This window comes from Bubalus kerabau, chromosome 4 (assembly GCF_029407905.1).
Source record: "Bubalus kerabau isolate K-KA32 ecotype Philippines breed swamp buffalo chromosome 4, PCC_UOA_SB_1v2, whole genome shotgun sequence".
NCBI classification, from domain to species: Eukaryota; Metazoa; Chordata; class Mammalia; order Artiodactyla; family Bovidae; genus Bubalus; species Bubalus kerabau.
This window is the reverse complement of record NC_073627.1, coordinates 140,050,099-140,069,815: the sequence shown is the minus strand read 5'-3', so window position 1 is coordinate 140,069,815 and position 19,717 is coordinate 140,050,099. Positions and strand designations below refer to the sequence as shown.

General features: G+C 42.6%; 1 protein-coding gene across 2 annotated transcripts in view; it reads right to left on the bottom strand.

Annotated features, from left to right (window-relative positions):
- The window catches only part of DOCK5 (dedicator of cytokinesis 5), a 278,035-nt gene that overhangs the window by 15,262 nt on the left and 243,056 nt on the right, over positions 1–19,717 (bottom strand). For both annotated transcript variants that reach the window (XM_055578761.1, XM_055578762.1), the window contains exons 41-47: positions 18,288–18,429; positions 14,531–14,612; positions 12,467–12,551; positions 11,634–11,720; positions 8,839–9,015; positions 2,204–2,287; positions 1,239–1,376 (exon numbers count right to left, since the gene is read on the bottom strand). In XM_055578761.1, the coding sequence (XP_055434736.1) occupies positions 1,239–1,376; positions 2,204–2,287; positions 8,839–9,015; positions 11,634–11,720; positions 12,467–12,551; positions 14,531–14,612; positions 18,288–18,429 (795 nt within the window). The remainder of the gene's footprint in view (positions 1–1,238; positions 1,377–2,203; positions 2,288–8,838; positions 9,016–11,633; positions 11,721–12,466; positions 12,552–14,530; positions 14,613–18,287; positions 18,430–19,717) is intronic.

Sequence of the window (19,717 nt, the reverse complement as noted above, 5' to 3'; positions counted from 1 at the left end):
ATTCACTGAGTGAAAGCCAAGTCTTTGCCATCTAGGAATTTGTGTAAAAGACAAATGTTCCTAAAAGAAAACTGGCAGCAGGTTAGGAGGTAAATTCATAGGAAGGCCTGACTAAACACTTGGATGACTATGAGAGAGGATCAAAAAGACACTTGGGAGAAAAAGGAAATAGAGATGGAGGCGTGGGAATTGGGGAACAGCAATACATGAAAAGAAATTCAGAGCTACGATTTGAGGAAAGAGAGTTTTTAAAAATCTGGAGTTCAAGAATACATCTTTTGAAGAAAGTAGGATATGTTTAAAAAGGACAGCTAAATGAAGATGGAACCAAGCATACCATCAACTGTAGAAGAGAAAAGGTTGGCCCATGTACCCCTCCACCTAATTTCTTGGAAGGAAAAAAAGAAAATTTTAGCTGTGAGAAATGTTAGGTTTACTCGCTAAGTTGTGTCCGACTCTTGTGACCCTGTGGACTGTAGCCTGCCAGGCTCCTCTGTCCATGGGATTTCCCAAGGAAGAATACTGGAATGGGTTGCTATTTCCTTCTCCAGGGGATTTTTCCAACCCAGGGATAGAACTCAGGCCTCCTGCATTGCAGGTGGATTCTTAACTGACTGAGCCACCAGCCAGAGTGAGAAATGTTACAACTGTCCTTAAAAAATCATGAAATCAGCTACATGCATTGTCAAATGTAACTCACAATTCTTTCTCCTCTTCAAAGGTGCAAAGGGTGTGAATATTTCACCAAAACAAAAAATAAAATTAAAAAAAAGATTAGGAAAAACTATGAGTTGGACTAGATAGGACACAAATAAGTAGAGTCTGGGATTAGGAAATTCCAGTTTCTAGTAGTGTGGTTTCCACAATGTGGTCCTTGGTCCCACAGCACCACCTGGTGCATGCTGGAAATGCCAATTCTTGGGCCTCACCCCAGACCAAGTGAATGAAAATCCCAGGGAACATGGCCCAGCAATCTGTGTCTTCGTGAGCCTTCCAGGTTGTTCTGATGGTCATTCAAGTTTGAGAACCACTGTCCTACACAACAGTTGAAGGTCATCAAGAACAAACCATGCCTTTCAGACCCGGCCCTCCCTCTCCCACCCTGTCTGTTCAAGCCATTCCTAGTCTACTTTGACTATTTTGGCATCTGAAAAAAGGATCAGTATCACAAACAGTAGAAGAGACTAGAAAAAGGTCAGGAATAAGAAAAGCTCATAGGCTGTTGAGACAAAGCCTACCAGTGTTATAACCCCGTAGCGCTTTTCCACTTTTTCCTTGAGTTCCCGGAAGCAGGAAGACAACCGGTCATGCAGTGGCTTCAGTTGCTCCGTCAGCTTCTCCCCATGGATGCGAATCCCCTCTGTCAGCAGAGGCATCTGGGGAAAAAGGCATGAGAGGAATGGGATGAGGTTTAGGAAGAGGGATGATTCAGATTTTGAGGCTGGGAGAGGATGGACGGTGGGGGTAGACAGGTCAACTGATAGACATAGAACAGATCAAATGAAAACGCTATTTCTTAGCACAGGGCTTGGGAACCAGATGCCCTTGGGTTAAAGACGCAGAGGCATTCACACACCTAGGACACAAGTAACCAGGGGACCAAGTAAGGCAAACCCACATGAGCCTGGGGACCTTTCTAGGCAGGGGCAACTGATAGGTGTCACCCTGGACTGACCTGTATGACTGCATTTCCTCCCACTGTTTACAGAGGTAATGAGAGACAGAAACTGAGACCAACAATTCTCAGATGGAAACACATGCCAGTAAATCAATTGGGGGAGCTTAATCTCCCTGCTAAGAAGACCACTCTCAACATTGTACCGTCTAATGAAATGCTCTTTCTGTGTCACTTTGCCAAATAAATAAGATAGGTTGTGATTCTAAGAGTTTAAATAAAAAAGGAACCCTAAATGGGGGCTTGTAATGGATGCCCCAGAGCAAGGGGTCTTCAACCTCTGGTCTAATGGCTGATAATCTGAGGTGGAGCTGATGTACTGATAAAAGGAATAAAGTGCACAATAAATGCAATGAGCTTGAATTATTCCAAAACTATCACTCCCAACCCCGATGTGAGGAGAAATTGTTGTCCACAGAACTGGTCCCTGGTGCCAAAAAGGTTGGGGATCGCTGCCCTAGAGAGTATCATGCAAGGCTGTCACCCAAGGAGCATGGAGTGCTGTACCCCCACCTTCCCTGGACATACCTGCAATGCTATTAGTCGCTTTAGCAGCTCAATCTTCTCCAGGTCTTCAGGATGCTCCTGCAAGTACTTATCTGTAAAAAATGCCTAAAAGGAGAGCATTGGCAAGTATTGATTAGAATGCATTCCTATCTGTATATGTGACCCTGAAAGGAAGGGGAAGGAAATGGGAAGGGGGGAAACATATCCTCTGTTCCTCCGGTGAACCAGGAATGATTAAGTAAACATAAATTCCATTCTTGGGATAGCCCTTAAACCACCAGAGTGGACAATTCAAAAAGGAATGGAGTATTTTGTAGTCTTTCTGGAATCATGCAATTCCTAGCAAGAGGACATTCTTAACCATAGCTACATACACACATCAAATCAACAGCACCAGCGGAGAATGTCATTCATTAAAATAAGTTCCCCAGAGAACTAAGAAAAGACCAAGTGACAATATCAAAAATTTGTTCATGAGACTAAATGCCTAGATTTATAAAAGAGCAAAAAATTAACAGGCTGAAGATGTGGCTGAGAGTTTTCCTGCCTTGCAGACTGTATCACAATTCCTGAAGACCTGCAAAAGTTTTAACACTTATACTCATCATCAATCTGAAAGGCTATTTTTAAGGAAAAAATGAGAAATGCTATAGATGTGGAATGGTTTTGAAAATATTAAGTGCAGGTAAATGCAGGTTGCATTTATTATGGTATTTCAAGACCACGTCACCCATGACATCATCAATAAACACTGATGTAATGGCCCTATGATAAGAAAATAAACCCAAATTCAACCTACAAACATAGGTGTTACATGCAAGACCATGTTAAAGACAGAATTCATTAGGGGAGAAACACCAAAGTCTGTGGTGAACATTTATGCTCCAACAGAGTTCCAAACTGGAGTTGTCTATTTCCTCCCTATACCATAACCATCATTTCTAAGAATGCTTTCAGAGATCTTCAAATTTCCCCCTTACTCTTTTCCTCCACTCCTTAGAAGGACCACCCCATTACATGAGATCCAAGAGTTCCAAAAACTGTAGGATACAGTTATAAAAGGGGTCAGCGCATTTTCTGTGGAAAACAGAGTATGTGCAATATTTTTCCTTGATTGGTTGAACTGTGTCCCCATCCCCAAGGCACAGGTTGAAGTCCTAAGCCTGGGACCTTGGGAAGTGACCTCATATGGTCACAGACTAACTGCAGAGGTCAAGATGAGGTCATATTAGAGTAGGAGGAACCCTTAGACACTGGTGTCTAACTGGTTTCCTTACAAGGAGGGGACATGAGAAGACAGATACCTATACACAGAGCGAACACCACGTGACGGGACAAGGAGAAGACAGTAGTCTACAAGGCAAGGGATGCCAAAAGTTGCCTGCAGGACTTCCTTGGTGGTCTTGTGGTTAACAATCTGCCTGCCAATGCAGGGGACATGGGTTCGATCCCTGGTCGGTGAAGATTCCACATGCTGCGAGGCAGCTAAGCTTATGCATCACAACTACTGAGCCCCTGCTCCAGAGCACAAGAGCTGCAACTGCTGACTTACTAGCGCTACAACTATTGAAGCCCATGAGCCCTAGAGTCCACTCACCCCAACAAGAGAAGCCACCACAATGAGAAGTGCATGCACCACAACTAGAGAGTAGCTTCTGCTCTCCACAACTAGAGGAAAAGCCCTCGAAGCAACAAAGACTCAAGACAGCCAAAAATAAATCAATTTTTTTTTTAATAAAGCAAAGGCAGCCAGTAGCCCACAGAAGCCAGGAGAGACGCAGGGAGCAGACTCATCTTCACAGGCCTCAGAGGGAACTGATGCTACAGACACCTTGCTTTCAGACTGTGAAGCAGTCAATCCCTATTGTTTTAAGCCATGCTGTTGGTGGTATTTTGTTATGGCAGCCCTAGGAAACGAATACGACAGAGAATATAAATGTATGGAATCCAAGAATCACAAAAAGGAAACGGGACATTTATGGGGCAGCTTGTTATAGCAGATTCATATTTAGAGGGATTATCGATCTAAATGAAGTATTTAAGTATTTGGTTAAATCTTCAGCCACCTTTCAAAATATATGTACTTGGGACTTCCCTGGTGGTCCAGTGGCTAAGACTCTGTGCTTCCAATAGAAGGAGCCCCATCTCCATCACTGGTCAGGGAACTGCAAGCTGCAACTAAAAAGATCCTGCATGCCACATCTAAGACCAGGCATAGCCAAATAAATAAATAATTTAAAAAATACATGTAGTTCGGGGCTTCCTTGATGGCTCAGTGGTAAAGAATCCACATGCCAATGCAGGAGGCCTGGGTTCAATCCCATGTCTGGGAAGATCCCACATGCCAGGGAACGACTAAGTTGGTGAGCCACAACTACTTAGCCTGTGCTCTAGAGCCCATGGGCCGCAACTACTGAAGCCTGCATGTCCTAGAGCCTGTCCTCCATGAAAAGAGAAGTCATTGCAATGAGAAACCTGAGAATTGCCAACTAGAGAGTAGCCCCTACTCGCCACAATTAGAGAAAAGCCTGTACAGCAACAAAGACCCAGCACAGCCAAAAACAAAGAAAATATTTAAAAAATACAGATAGTTTATATTTTTGAAAGGTTATTTTTTTTAACCTATAATACTCCCTAAAATTCCCAAAGCATCAGTTGAACCACGGATCACCAGAGCAGAGTGCTCTGAAATTAATTTTTCTAGCAGAGTCCTGCCTCACACCACAAAGGGCTGATAAATTACAGTAAATGGCTCCTAGGTCCCAATGACTGAGGCACTGATTAAAGAGCTGTGCTAAAATAGGTCACCTGTATCAAACTGGTAATGATGGAATTCCCAAATGACTGCAATAGCTCAAGGTGATCCATGAATTTACTCTTTTCTTATACTGAGAAATATACAAAGTCATATATATTAATGAAAAGTATAAACTACTGTTTTTGAAAAGTTCTTGAAATAAATTTGTTTATATATACTTCCTTTCTCTTTTCATTTTAATTTGAAGATGGTCATACTGGAAAAAACTTCATATAAAATTATATAATAGTCACAACAATGAGGGCTTCCCTGGTGGCTCAGAGGGTAAAGAATCTGCCTGCAATGCAGGAAACCCAGGTTCAATCCCTGGGTTGGGAAGAACTCCTGGAGAAGGAAATGGCAACCAACTCCAGTATTCTTGTCTGGAGAATTTCCATGGACAGAGAAGCCTGGCGGCTACAGTCCATGGAATCGCAAAGAGTTGGACATGATTGGGCCACTAAGCACAGCACAACGAGGCACAAAGGCTGCTTGATTCCACTTACAGAAGATCAATGTAATCGTCAAATTCATGGAGTTAGAAAGTACACTGGTAGACGCCAGGGACCAGAGGATGTGGGGATGAGGAGTTAGTGTTTAATGGGGGACAGAGTTTCAGTTTAGAAAAGTGAAAAATTCAGCAGATGGATGATGGTGAGATGTAAATGTACTTAGTGCCACTGAACTGTACAGTTAAATATGGTTAAAATAGTATGTTTTATATTATTTGACTTTCACAATAAAAAAATTAAAATAAAATTATATAATAGTCACCAATATTGGCATATATAAATCAGAGTTTAGGGCGTTCTGAAAAAAAAAGAATACTTGGAAAGACACATTAAAATTTGTGCCAGATAGCTAATAGGAAAAAACACACACTGAAATCATTATAGTATTTAAAAAATAGTATTGCCTTCTGGGTCCTAATATTGAATTTCATAGAAACACTTGAAATTATTACTGAACCCTCACATGGGCAAACTAGAATTGCTCTCTGGTTTTGAGTCCTTACTAGCTGCTGAGAATAATAAGACTAAAAAAGGCCGAGAGAAGAGAAAGGAAGAGAGGACAGAAGAAAAAAGATCTTTGCAACAACAGACCCAGAGCAGTGGGAAACCCAACTTATCAAGAACATTCAAATCACACGTTTCATCCCTAATAGGCAGAGAGAGACAGAAGAAAACTGACACTGATCAAGCCTCTACCACATGGCAGGTGCTGTAGAAAGTTTCTTACAGACAGGACGACTCCATTCCCCACATCGCTCTTGCCAGTTATGTATTTTCCTTACTTTTTCCAAATATGAAACCGGGGCTCAAGAGAAGCTAAGTATCTTGCCCAAGAACACACAGCGGCCAATGGAAAGCCAGAACTGGGTCACAGCAGTGACTGATTCTGAAGCCCCTCATCTTCCCAGGGCATTGGGTACAAATGTAAATACAGGAACCTGCAAGCTGCAAACTTTCAAAGATGTGAACATGCATTCGCATGTCCAATCACACGAGCTAGTCCGTGTGTCTGGTGTGCACTGTCATCTACGTGTGTCCTCTACAAGTGGCCGTGCTTCTGTGTACTGTACTGTACAGAGTACACTAGTACAGGATCATCATTTGAAGCCCAGGATGTCTGGAAGCAAGTGTAAGACAGCTGTAATGTAGCGAGTACTACTATACTTTCAAGGTCCTGTACTGTAAGATTAAAAACATTTTTCCTGTTTGTTTACATGTGTTATTTGTGTGAAAAGTATTATAAACCATTATAGTACTGTATAGCTGATTGTGTTAGTTGGGTACCTCGGCTACCTTTGCTGGATTTAACAAAAAAATTGCATTCACACACATGCTCTTGGAATGGAACTTGTTCGTATGTAGGGGACTTACTGTTAAGAGAATCAGCCCATTAACCTCTGCTTGTACTTCCCATCTGTCTCCTTTTCTTCCCCCTCATTTTCTGTGCTACTCGACAGGGGTGTTACTTGTTATATTTATATTCAAGAAGCGTTAGTCCCTCAGTCGTGTCCAACTCTTTGCAACCTCATGGACTGTAGCCCACAAGGCTTCTCTGTCCATGGAATCCTCCGGGTGAGAATACTGGAATGGGTTGCCATTCCCTTTTCCAGGGGATTTTCCCAACTCGAGGATTCAATCCGGACCTCCTTCATTGCAGGCAGTCTTTACTGTCTAAGACACCAGGGGAAAAGTTTTCAGGAAGACTCCCAAATTATCTAGCCACTGAAACCACACCTAACAATTAAAAACCCTCTATTAATTATATATACTGAATGCATTCAGTTCAGTTCAGTTGCTCAGTCGTGTCTGACTCTTTGCGACCCCATGAATCACAGCACTCCAGGTCTCCCTGTCCATCACCAACTCCCGGAGTTCACTGAGACTCATGTTCATCGAGTCGGTGATGCCATCCAGCCATCTCATCCTCTGTCGTCCCCTTCTCCTCCTGCCCCCAATCCCTCCCAGCATCAGGGTCTTTTCCAATGAGTCAGCTCTTCACATCAGGTGGCCAAAGTATTGGAGTTTCAGCTTCAGCATCAGTCCTTCCAGTGAACACCCAGGACTGATCTCCTTTAGGATGGACTGGTTGGATCTCCTTGCAGTCCAAGGGACTCTCAAGAGTCTTTTCCAACACCACAGTTCAAAAGCATCAATACTTTGGCGCTCAGCTTTCTTTATAATCCAACTCTAACATCCATACATGACTACTGGAAAAACCATAGCCTTGACTAGACAGACCTTTGTTGGCAAAGTAATGTCTCTGCTTTTGAATATGCTATCTAGGTTGGTCATAACTTTCCTTCCAAGGAGTAAGCATCTTTTAATTTCATGGCTGCAGTCACTATCTGCAGTGATTTTGGAGGCCAAAAACAAAGTCTGACACTGTTTCCACTGTTTACCCATCTATTTGGCATGAAGTGATGGGACCGCATGCCATGATCTTAGTTTTCTGAATGTTGAGCTTTAAGCCAACTTTTTCACTCTCCTCTTTCACTTTCATCAAGAGGCTTTTTAGTTCCTCTTCACTTTCTGCCATAAGGGTGGTGTCGTCTGCATATCTGAGGTTATTAATATTTCTCCTGGCAATCTCGATTCCAGCTTGTACTTCTTCCAGCCCAGCGTTTCTCATGATGTACTCTGCATATAAGTTAAATAAGCAGGGTGACAATATACAGCCTTGAGGTACTCCTTTTCCTATTTGGAACCAGTCTGTTGTTCCATGTCCAGTTCTAATTGTTACTTCTTGACCTGAATGACTGAATGCATTACCTCCAGTTAAATGGTGCAGTGGATTCCACACGGTGAGCATTCCATTCATGCATTTCTAGAGTAACAGATAAGACTCTTTCTTGAACTAATTTAACTGTAGAGCCAGGGCCAGCATTTGTCCATGCAACCAATTGCACAACATGTCAGGGCAGGGATTCCTAGAATCTAGTTTCAAATAGAGTGTGGCTCTGTGTTTCCCACAGACGCTGCTTCCTTTCTGGGGCATCCTCAGGTCTAGAGTCCACTAGAAAGCTTTCTACCTTCCAGAGGAGAGAGGGAGTAGGGGGTGGAATTCATAGGTAGTGAATCAAGCAGAAGTCCACCAGGCTGATCTTTTCGTGACTCTACCAGACACTGGCCTGACCCTGGCTGGGCGGCTAATGGTCTCTAGGAGGTGTGAGTTCAGGGAGAAGCTTTCCATTCATTTCATTTGCCCATTCCTAAAGTGGGGAGCATGGATACCTCTCAGAGAAATTGTAAGTAACTAATTCGCCAGCTGCACAATGCCACTGGAGAAGGAGGGAGAGACACTCCCGACCTGTTGGCCCTGTGGGGTTCCCAGGATGCAGCCCACCTACCTTCTCATAGTTAGAGAAGCCTCCCATGACAGCTGGGTCCACGATGCCATTGAGCAGCATGGAGAGGGGATGCACAGAGAGGGACCGGTCCCAGGCATGCTGCTGGACACAGTTGCTGATCTTCTCATTGGTGAGCTCCATGGTTTCGATGGCATTCTCCAGAGGACTGATTTCCTCCTGTGGACAGAGCACATGGGAGAAGAGAGACACCGAGCTCCACGGTCACTTCTGGAAAAAGCCTAAGCCTTCCACTCAACAGGAACACAATTCCCACCAAGCTATGGAGGAGTGATGTTTTGCTTGTCAAGATCATGTTTATTAATAAGGATAGAACACTTACTTGAAATGGTGTTGGTAAGCTGCAAGATAAGCTACTTTCTCAATATAGTTTAACACTTTTACATGATTTCATAAATGACAGCTATTTTTATTTATACATTATAAATCCATTGAACACTCAGAATGTATGGAATCAGAGAGCAAGATGAAAACAAATGGCTAAACAGTAAAAACTAGGAGTAAGTAGAATTTTAATTTGTGATTTACTTAGAAGACACTCATTTTCTTTGCTAAGCTGTTTAAAATCTTCTCAGAAAGTACAAGGATGATTTATAAATTGGAGTTATGGTAATGATTATCTCTTGGGGCAAAGTGTCTACGGAAATTTTGAGAAGACAAAATTGGAGCTGTAAGAATGGTTGTTTCTTAGGCAAATCTTTCTTAAGAGATTTTTGAGATGATCAACAACAAGAGGGGAGCAATATATGTGACCCAAGACATTTGGGCACAACCAACAATACTCACTGCTAAGAGGTTTCATGCTCCTTCCATGAGAAAAGCTAAGAGATTCTGGAAGTCACACATTCAGACCTGCATTAACTCACCTTAGTATGGGTTCTGTTGTTCATAGAAGTCAGAAATAATAAGATGTATTAGAATATTCAAGCTGGATTTTACATGAGAATCAAATAAGATATAATATGGATTCAGAAAGAGCTCCTTCTGTGGAAATGTCTTCCAAACCAGATTCAAGAAAAACTGCCTTCTTCTTTACTTTACCCATGATCAACCAGCATGACCTCCTACTCCAAACTTGATCCCAAGCCTCTGTCCAAAATCATATTCACATTTCAAAAATAGTAATTTATCACTAGTGGGATGGAACACCTCAAACTTCAGATTTGTTCAAGACACATTTCTTGATTGCTTATTTTCTGCAGGCACTGGGCTGAGAACCATTGCTACAAAAGTGATTAAGGTACAATTCGGCTGGAAGAAGCTTATGGACAAAGGAGCCTGGTGGGCTACAGTCCATAGCGTCGCAGAGAATCAGACACAATGGAGCAACTGAGCACATGGCTGGAAGGAGCTTGTGATTTTTATGGAGTCAAGGTCAGAATGCAGAGGTCTTAAGACAAGTGAGCATGGGAGGTAACTCTTTAAAATAAGCCCAGGTTCTGACAGGGCATAGAAAAAGGGCATCTAACTCAGGTTGGGAGTTTCAGAAATGGCTTCCTGGAAAAGCTGGTATCTAAACTCAATCTCAATGGGAGTTAGGTTAAGAAGTGGGGAGAGGGCATTTTCTGGAGAGAATGACCCAAAGTCATAGAGGGTTGAATGAGCACAGAATAAGCAATTTAGTTCCAGGCATAGAAGACCAAGTAGAAGAGGCTTTTAGTCCCAAAGACCCTGTCTACATGTGCTAGGAGCATGGGCTTTCTAGTCTAGGCACTGGGGAGCCATGGCAAGGTTTTGAGCATGAGAATGATACAGCTGGATTTTCATTATGGAATGCATAATCTGAGGCAGAGAGGGAAGACCTAAGAAGCCACCAGGCAGGGTCAGGCCAATCAGGAGCCTTTTTCAACATCAGCAGCCAGAGATGAATGAGAGTAGAAACAGCACACCATAGTAGGTGGGCTGGGGGAAGATAAAACCAAAACAGACTTAATAAATATTAGAAAGCTAAAAATGACCAGTTTGGGGGAGTGCTGAAGATGGATGTGAGAGTTGGACTATAAAGAAAGCTGAGCGCCGAAGAATTGATGCTTTTGAACTGTGGTGTTGGAGAAGACTCTTGAGAGTCCCTTGGACTGCAAGGAGATCCAACCAGTCCATCTTAAAGGAGGTCAGTCCTGGGTGTTCCCTGGAAGGACTGATGTTGAAGCTGAAACTCCAATACTTTGGCCACCTGATGTGAAGAGCTGACTCATTGGAAAAGACCCTGATGCTGGGAAAGATTGAGGGCAGGAGGAAACGGGACAACAGAGGATGAGATGGTTGGATGGCATCACTGAATTGATGGACATGAGTTTGGGTAAACTCCGGGAGTTGGTGATGGACAGTGAGGCCTGGCGTGCTGCAGTTCATGGGGTTGCAAAGAGTTGGACACGACTGAGCGACTGAACTGAACTGAAGATGGAAAAGTCGAGGATGAATGATGATGTGATGAGTTGAAAAATAAAGGGAGAGGAAGTATTCTTGGAGGAAAGAATGTAACTGATAGGAAACTCTAAGAAGGAATTTAAAACATGTTTCTGGGTGCTGGCAGGATCCTTGGGGAGACAAGAGCCATTTGGTCTTATAAAAGAGCCATTCACTGGCAGTAACCTTTAGGATTGGTGTTGTAACATCAGTTTTACAAAGGAGTTCTATTCGACAAACATGTCTTTTATTTCTCTTTTGGAAAATAAGTTGGCTGGAGGAGCTAGTGAGAACCAGAGCGGGGATTTAACAAAGGCTCTTATTTTATTTGGAGACAGAAATATTCTGAGTTCCACTTTCAGATGACTTACTATTGAGATCTGTTTGACTTCAAACCACTTGAGGATCCCAGGGAAGGTATAGGCAGTCGTATATGTGGTCCTTTCAATCCACATGGTCTGGTGGAAGGAAGGAAAGTGGGAAATGTTGGTTAGTTCCCAAGAAAAACAGCAAAATTCTCAGGTTTAGTTGAGATTCTATTGGATTTATTTTTAAAATTTTTAAACATTTTTTCATTTTATATTAACAAATTTTAATTTTATCTAATATTTTATATTATTTTACTTTGTATTTACTTTATATTTAGGGAATTTTTTATTTTATATCAAAACTAACACAATGTGTTAGTTTCAGGTGTACAGCAAAGTGACTCAGCTATACATATACACGCATCTATTCTCTTTCAAATTCTTTTCCCATTTAGATTATTACAGAACTGCGAACAGAGCTCCCTGTGCTAGACAGTAGGTTCTTGTCAACTCTCTAGAGATTCTATTTTAAATGCCTCCTTAAGTGAATTAGCCCAAATTTTCTACTAAACTTTAAAGATTCTATATGTTTAAAGCAGAAAGGAATTCTCTGTTAGGTCCCCCTCACTCTTTTTGATGGGAAATTTGAGGCCCAGAGAGGTGTGACATGCTCAAACCAAGTTCGTGGTGGTAGCAGGCTCAGGAGTGGAGCCCAGTTCCTGGATCCCTGGTCTAGCGCTTTCCACTGAGAGGACAGCCTGCTGACGAGGTGATAAGTACATGGACCCGCTACACCAGGGCTGCCATCATTTCTGCTGTAGGTGCTGGTTGGGTGGATAGCTTCCATTCTGGATGTCAATTTCATCTTGTTTTAGAGGTCCAAGTGGTGAACTCACAGCAAACTCATTGTCAGGATCCTTTTCTCCTTTCCGGAATGGCCGAGAATACCTGAACTGCTGTACTTCATTGGCTCTGTAGTAGCTGGGGAAAGACACAGTCACAATGCTGTGGCTTCTTCCTTACAATAAGCACTCCTCCATCAAAACCTGGGACCCATTTCACATGGACTGAGTCTTATCCGTTAAATTTTCTGAACACTGATATAGTCTCCATGATGAAGGCTGGAGGTGGTACAGAACTTGATTTTATTGTACATCTTTTTTTTTTTTTAAATTTTATTTTATTTTTAAACTTTACATAATTGTATTAGTTTTGCCAAATATCAAAATGAATCTGCCACAGGTATACATGTGTTCCCCATCCTGAACTCTCCTCCCTCCTCCCTCCCCATACCAGCCCTCTGGGTCGTCCCAGTGCACCAGCCCCAAGCATCCAGTATCGTGCATCGAACCTGGACTGGCAACTCGTTTCATACATGATATTTTACATGTTTCAATGCCATTCTCCCAAATCTTCCCACCCTCTCCCTCTCTCACAGAGTCCATAAGACTGATCTATACATCAGTGTCTCTTTTGCTGTCTCGTACACAGGGTTATTGTTACCATCTTTCTAAATTCCATATATATGCGTTAGTATACTGTATTGGTGTTTTTCTTTCTGGCTTACTTCACTCTGTATAATAGGCTCCAGTTTCATCCACCTCATTAGAACTGATTCAAATGTATTCTTTTTAATGGCTGAGTAATACTCCATAGTGTGTATGTACCATAGCTTTCTTATCCATTCATCTGCTGATGGACATCTAGGTTGCTTCCATGTCCTGGCTATTATAAACAGTGCTGCGATGAACACTGGGGTACACGTGTCTCTTTCCCTTCTGGTTTATTGTACATCTTAATTACTGATGCATCTATCTCCCAGTTCACAATTTTAAAAGGCATATGGGGCTTCCCTGGTGGTTCAGTGGTAAAGAATCCACCTACGAATGCAGGAGACACAGGTTCCATCCCTGATGTAGGAAGATCCCACATGCTGTGTGAAGCAACCAAGCCCATGTGAAACAACTACTGAGCCAGCACTCCAACAGCCAGGAATTACACCTACTGAAAGCTGTGGGCCCTAGAGCCCATGCTCCGCAACAAGAGAAGCCACCACAACGAGAAGCCTGAACACGGCAACTAGAGAGGAGCCCTCACTCACCAGAACTAGAGAAAAGCCCTCAGAGCAAAGAAGACCCAGTACAGCCAGAAATAAAATAATAAAACTTTTTAAAAGACTTAAAGTAATAAAAAAAAAACTGTTAAATAAAAGGCAAAAGAACTTATGGCAGTGTTTGTGATCTCATTTGTATAACAGTTTCATCAGGCCAACTAGCATTTTAGCTTAAGAAAACGGATGAGGCCTTCAGTCATGGGGGAACTCACCAAGCAAGGTGAGGTCAGCCATTACTGACCAGTGAATCCTTCTGGGTGGAAAAATGAACTAGGGGATCTGAACTCAAGAGCAAACTTCCTAATTTCCTACCCTCTGCTAGAAAAAATAAAAATAAACCCCCCAAATTCTATGAGTTACCAAGCTCTTACCTTATACTGAACATGGAATAGATATTTGCTGTGGTCTGAACATTTGGGTCCCCTGCTCATCCCTGTGTTGAAATCTTAATGTCCAATGTGATGGTGTTAGAAGATGGGCCTTTGGGTGGTGATTAGCTCATGATGGTGGAGCCCTTGTGAATGGGGTTAGTGCCCATATTAAAAAAGAAGAAACACAGAGCTCCCTCACCCCTCACTCCAGCACAAAAAGACACACTAAGAAAATGAACCATATATGAAGCAGGAAATAGGCCCTTACCAGACACCAAAACTGTGAGAAATAAATTTCTGTGGTTTATAAGCCTCCTCAGTCTATGGTCTTCTGTTACGGTACAGCAAATGGATGAAGACAAGAGAAGGTCTTTCAAACAGTAATGAATTTAAGGATTTGGTTTTGATAGACTTCTACATAAAGTGTGTGTGAGAGACACATGGTTTAAAATACCAAACAAAAAAACCCCACTTACTTTAAGATCTGCTCCGGAACTGGTTTATCCTTGTAGTTGGGTGGAAGGTTCATCACTGGCTTGACAGTGAAGCACTGCATGTCTGAGGAGCTCATTAAGGAAGAAAGAGCCAGGAAGCTGTCACTGCAAAAAGAACTGCCTTTTCCTCTTGCTTTACCAATGGAAACACTACCCACACCAACCACTCCTTTGAAGCAAAGGCCAGGACCACACTGAAAATGAGGTTCCATTAGGTATTACCGCAATGCCTTAGTAAGTCATAATCCTAGAATGCTTTTTTATCAGACACATGGCAAACAACCTTGCCAGAGGAAAACAGACATTAATGCAATTTCAGGAAAATAGGTGATTAGAAATTATTTTAACTTTCTTTTGGACGAGCATCCGTCTGAAATATTCAGACTCCAGAGCCCAGGCAATAGGAATTTCTTGTATCTTTGGATACCTTAGATTTGAACCTTAGACTTGAACTTTTCTGCCTTTACCAACAAAGCTTCCAAACCTATAGTTTTGAAACTGGCACTGGGTCTGGACCTAATGTTGTTGTTGTTGTTAAGTTGCTCAGTCGTGGCCAACTCTTTTCAACCCCATGGACTGCAATCTTCCAGGCTCCTCTGTCCATGGGACTCTCCAGACAAGAATATTGGAGTGGGTTGCCATTTTTTCCTCCAGGGGATCTTCCCAAGACAATATCGAACCCATGTTTCTTGCATTGGCAGGGGGGTTCTTTATCACTGAACCACCAGGGAAGCCCCAGACCTGACACTGACTCCCCATATTTCTCAACATGAAGGCTGCCTTCCACTGACACCAAAAATCACCTGGAGATTTACTCAAAATGCAGAATTAGAATTCACAGCTGGTGAATGAGAATCTCTCCATGGTGATTCTTAAATATAACACAATTTGAGAACCACTGGGCTATACTTTACAATGTTACAGCTTACAAAGCATTTTCACATAAATGATCTTTTTATCCTGATCTTCACAGAAATGCTATTAAATATTTGCGAAAAAATAGAGTTCCGTTCAGCCGCTCAGTCATGTCCAACTCTTTGTGACCCCATGGACCTCAGCACGCCAGGCTTCCCAATCCATCACCAACTCCCAGAGCTTGCTCAAACTCATGTCCATCAAGTCGGTGATGCCATCCAACCATCTCATCCTCTATCATTCCCTTCCTTCTCCTCCTGTATCATCCCCTTTGCCTCCTACCCTCAATCTTTCCCAGCATCAGGGTCTTTTCCAATGAGTCAGCTCTTCACATCAGGTGGCCAAAGTATTGGGAGTTTCAGCTTCAGCATCAGTCCTTCCAATGAATATTCAGCGCTGATTTCCTTTAGGATGGACTGGTTAGATCCCCTTGCAGTCCAAGGGACTCTCAAGAGTCTTCTCCAACACCACAGTTCAAAAGCATCAATTCTTTGGCACTTAGCTTTCTTTATAGTCCAACTTTCACATCCATCTAAGACTACTGGAAAAACCATAGCTCTGTCTAGAGAGACCTTTGTTGGCCAAGAAATGTCTCTGCTTTTTAATATGCTGTCTTGGCTGGTCATAGCTTTTCTTCCAAGGAGCAAGTGTCTTTTAATTTAATGGCTGCAGTCACCATCTGCAGTGATTTTGGAGCCCCCCCCAAATAAAAGTCTGTCACTGTTTCCATTGTTTCCCCATCTATTTGCCATGAAGTGATGGGATCAGATGCCATGCTTAGTTTTCTGAATGCTGAGCTTCAAGCCAGCTTTTTCACTGTCCTCTTTCACTTTCATCAAGAGGCTTTTTAGTTCTTCTTCACTTTCTGCCATAAGTGTGGTGTCATCTGCACATCTGAGGTTATTGATATTTCTCCCAGCAAACTTGAATCCAGCCTGTACTTCATCTAGCCCAGCATTTCTCATGATGTTCTCTGCATATAAGTTAAATAAGCAGGGTGACAATATACAGCCTTGACGTACTCCTTTCCCAATTTGGAACCAGTCTGTTGTTCCATGTGTGGTTCTAACTGTTGCTTCTTAACCTGCATACAGATTTCTCAGGAAGCAGGTCACATGGTCTGGTATTCCCATCTCTTTAAGAATTTTAGGAAAATTCTTAAAGAAAATTCTTTAAAAAGCCAGAGTTACCCCTTCAGAAAACCAAGGCCTGGAGAAGTTAAGCAACTGGTTAAAATCAGATGGCTATGCAGATATGACTTTGGGATGAGCTCCAGGACTCGTGTTTCTACATCAAATCCATAAAGACCTCTTTTCATTGCCACACCAAGGAGGCATCTCAACTGTTCTCTGAACCCCCAAACTGAAACCTTTCTTACCCAAGCATCTACTAAGTGTTAATAGGCCATACACTTTCCTTTGAAAGACATGTCTGTCAACTGCTCTATCGTTATTACTGACCATCTTTCTATAGTAACTAACCACTCTATACCTATAATAATTAATATGTACTGAAATTTTATTATGTGCCAGGGACTCTTCTCAGTATTTTACAGACAATCTTTACAAGAACTCCAAGGGGAAGAATGATCACCACCCCCATTTTCTTGATAAGAAAACAGGCACAGAGAAACTGAGCTGCCCAAAGTGACATAGGAAGGGACAGTGCTGGGACTCGAACCCGGGCAGTTTGCTCCAGAGCGCTTTTTCTTATTTATCTACCATTCCACACCTGCTCTGGCCTACTGACCTCTTTTAGAATACAGTAAGTCCTCTAAATATGAACCTTCGAGTTGTGAACTTTCAAAGATGTGAATGTGCATGCCATGCCATCAATATCAGGCCTGAGTGAAATCGCAGCTTGCCCTCCTCTCCTATTGCTGATGATCTCTCATCTCTACCATCTCCTTCCTCCAATCAGTAACTCTTCTTGCCTATTCACTCGACACCAGTCCCTGTATGCCAGCTGCGGTACTGGACTATGCACTTTTCAAGGTACTATACTGTAAGATTCAAAGCGTTTTATTTTTTGTGTTTGTCTTTTATGTATTATTTGTATGAAAAGTATTATAAACCTATGACAATACAGTACTGTATGGTCGATTATGTTACTTGGGTACCTAGGCTAACGTTTTGGACTTATGAACAAACTGGACTTGCAAATGTACTCTTGGAATGGAACTTGTTCATATGTGGGAGACTTCCTTCACTGTTCAATTCCATAACATCTCTAATTTTTAAAATGCATGCAACTGGTTTTTCAGTAAGACATTATACATTACCAAAAGAGAGATATGTGTCTTTATACAGGATCCAGAATTCAGAACAGGAAGTCTACATTCTCCCCCGGCTCTGCCTATGACTATAACACACGTCCTTCCATACTCAAGATTTGCTTCTCATCTCCCTCTTTCAGTTACATCATAGCCCTGAGCTAAGGACATTAGGTTCCCAAAGCTTTTATGCAGACGGGACACTGAGTCAGGATGGTTAAATGAGTCTAAGGACAGGACCTACCTGCATGCATGCACAGGACTGAACCCTCACCTTCTGTGGCTGGCCTGGGGCTGTAGCAGGTTCCAGAGCCCCGGGCCGGGACTTCCCTGGTGGTTCAGTGGCTAAGACTCCACACTCCCAATGCAGGGGGACTGGGTTTGATTCCTGCTCAGGGAACTAGATCCCACGTGCTACAAAGAGTTTGCATGCCACCAGCTAAAGATCCCATGTACTGCAACCAAGACCTGACAGAGCCAAATAAATTAGTAAATAATAAACGTTTAAAAAAAAAAAAAGAGCCCCTAAGCTGTGGTCTGAGACAAGGATACACTGCTTGGGGGAAGACTTGATATCATCTCCTGGGGGGGTGGTGCTGCTCATCTTCTCAGCGTTGGGAAACTGGGTCAGCAGCCGCAGGCTGAAGTCTTCTCGCCTCTCGTACTCCTTTCCCCGGTAGATGAAGATCTTGTTCTGCAGGTCAGGACACGCAGGGAGAAGCATTAAATATGAACAGTGAAGGGCAATTGGGGATTCAAGTCTCAAGGAAGTCACCGTCCTCCCCAGGCTAAGTGCAGCCCCTCCCTCGCCACCATGTTCCCACTGAACACTTACTACGTGCTCACAGCAACTGTCATATATGAAAGAGCTCACAGTTTATTTGGGGAGTTAAGTCAAAATGCTTCTCAAGAGGGTGCCCTAGGATGATAACTCGTGTGCAAGGTCTACACTGATCCACAAGGAGATAAGGAGTTTGCACCCTATCGGAAATTCATGAGGTCACTGGGCATGCTGCTTAGGTTAGCTGGTATTTCTCATGGCAAGAAAATGAAAGAATGAAGGGCATTCATATACACTGAGGTGTAAGCTCCTTTCTCATTCCTTAACTTACTGGATCTTACTTTCTCATCATGATCCAGTAAGTTAGGGAATCAGGACGTAAGTGACCCTGCCTCAGAGAACTCGAAATTGCAAACAAGATCAATCAATAGGTTAGGTGGGAACAGAGAACAGGATTAATTGACAGCCAGTCCCAAGCCAATCCCGGAGATGGCTGTGGATGACAACATCAAGGTCTCATAAACAAGAACTGCTCTCAATACTAGTCTTTCCACTCCAAACTGCAGCTTTTTTTCCCTTTAATAAAATTAACAAAATTGGATTTTTTGGAAAAGAAATTTGCGAGGTCCCAGACACAGAAGAAATTTGCCTCACAGCTCTTGCAAGTTTAACTGTCACTGTTTTGATGGTTCCTGCTCCTCTCATTGTCACAAACATGAATACTTAGCTTAGTATTTAAAGCATACATGTATTGTGGTGTATTGTGTGTTTGGTCACTCTGTCGTGTCTGACTCTTTGCAACCCTGTGGACTGTGACCCATCAGGTCCTGCTGTCTATGGAATACTCCAGGCAATAATTCTGGAGTAGGTTGCCATTTCCTCCTCCAGGGGATATTCCCGACCCAGGGACTGAACCCATACCTCCTGCGTTCTGCAATGCAGTTAGATTCTTTACCACTGAGCCACTGGGTAAGCCCCATACGTGATCCATTTTTAACTAAAATCTGGGCCCATACAGTCCTATAAAATGTTTCTTAAAAATCACTAGTCCAGATGAATGGACAAAGAAGATGTGGTACATATATACAATGGAACATTACTCAGCCATAAAAAGGAACAAAACTGGGTCATCTGTAGAGAAGTAGATGGACCTAGAGACTGTCATACAGAGTGAAGTAAGTCAAAAACAGAAAAGCAAATA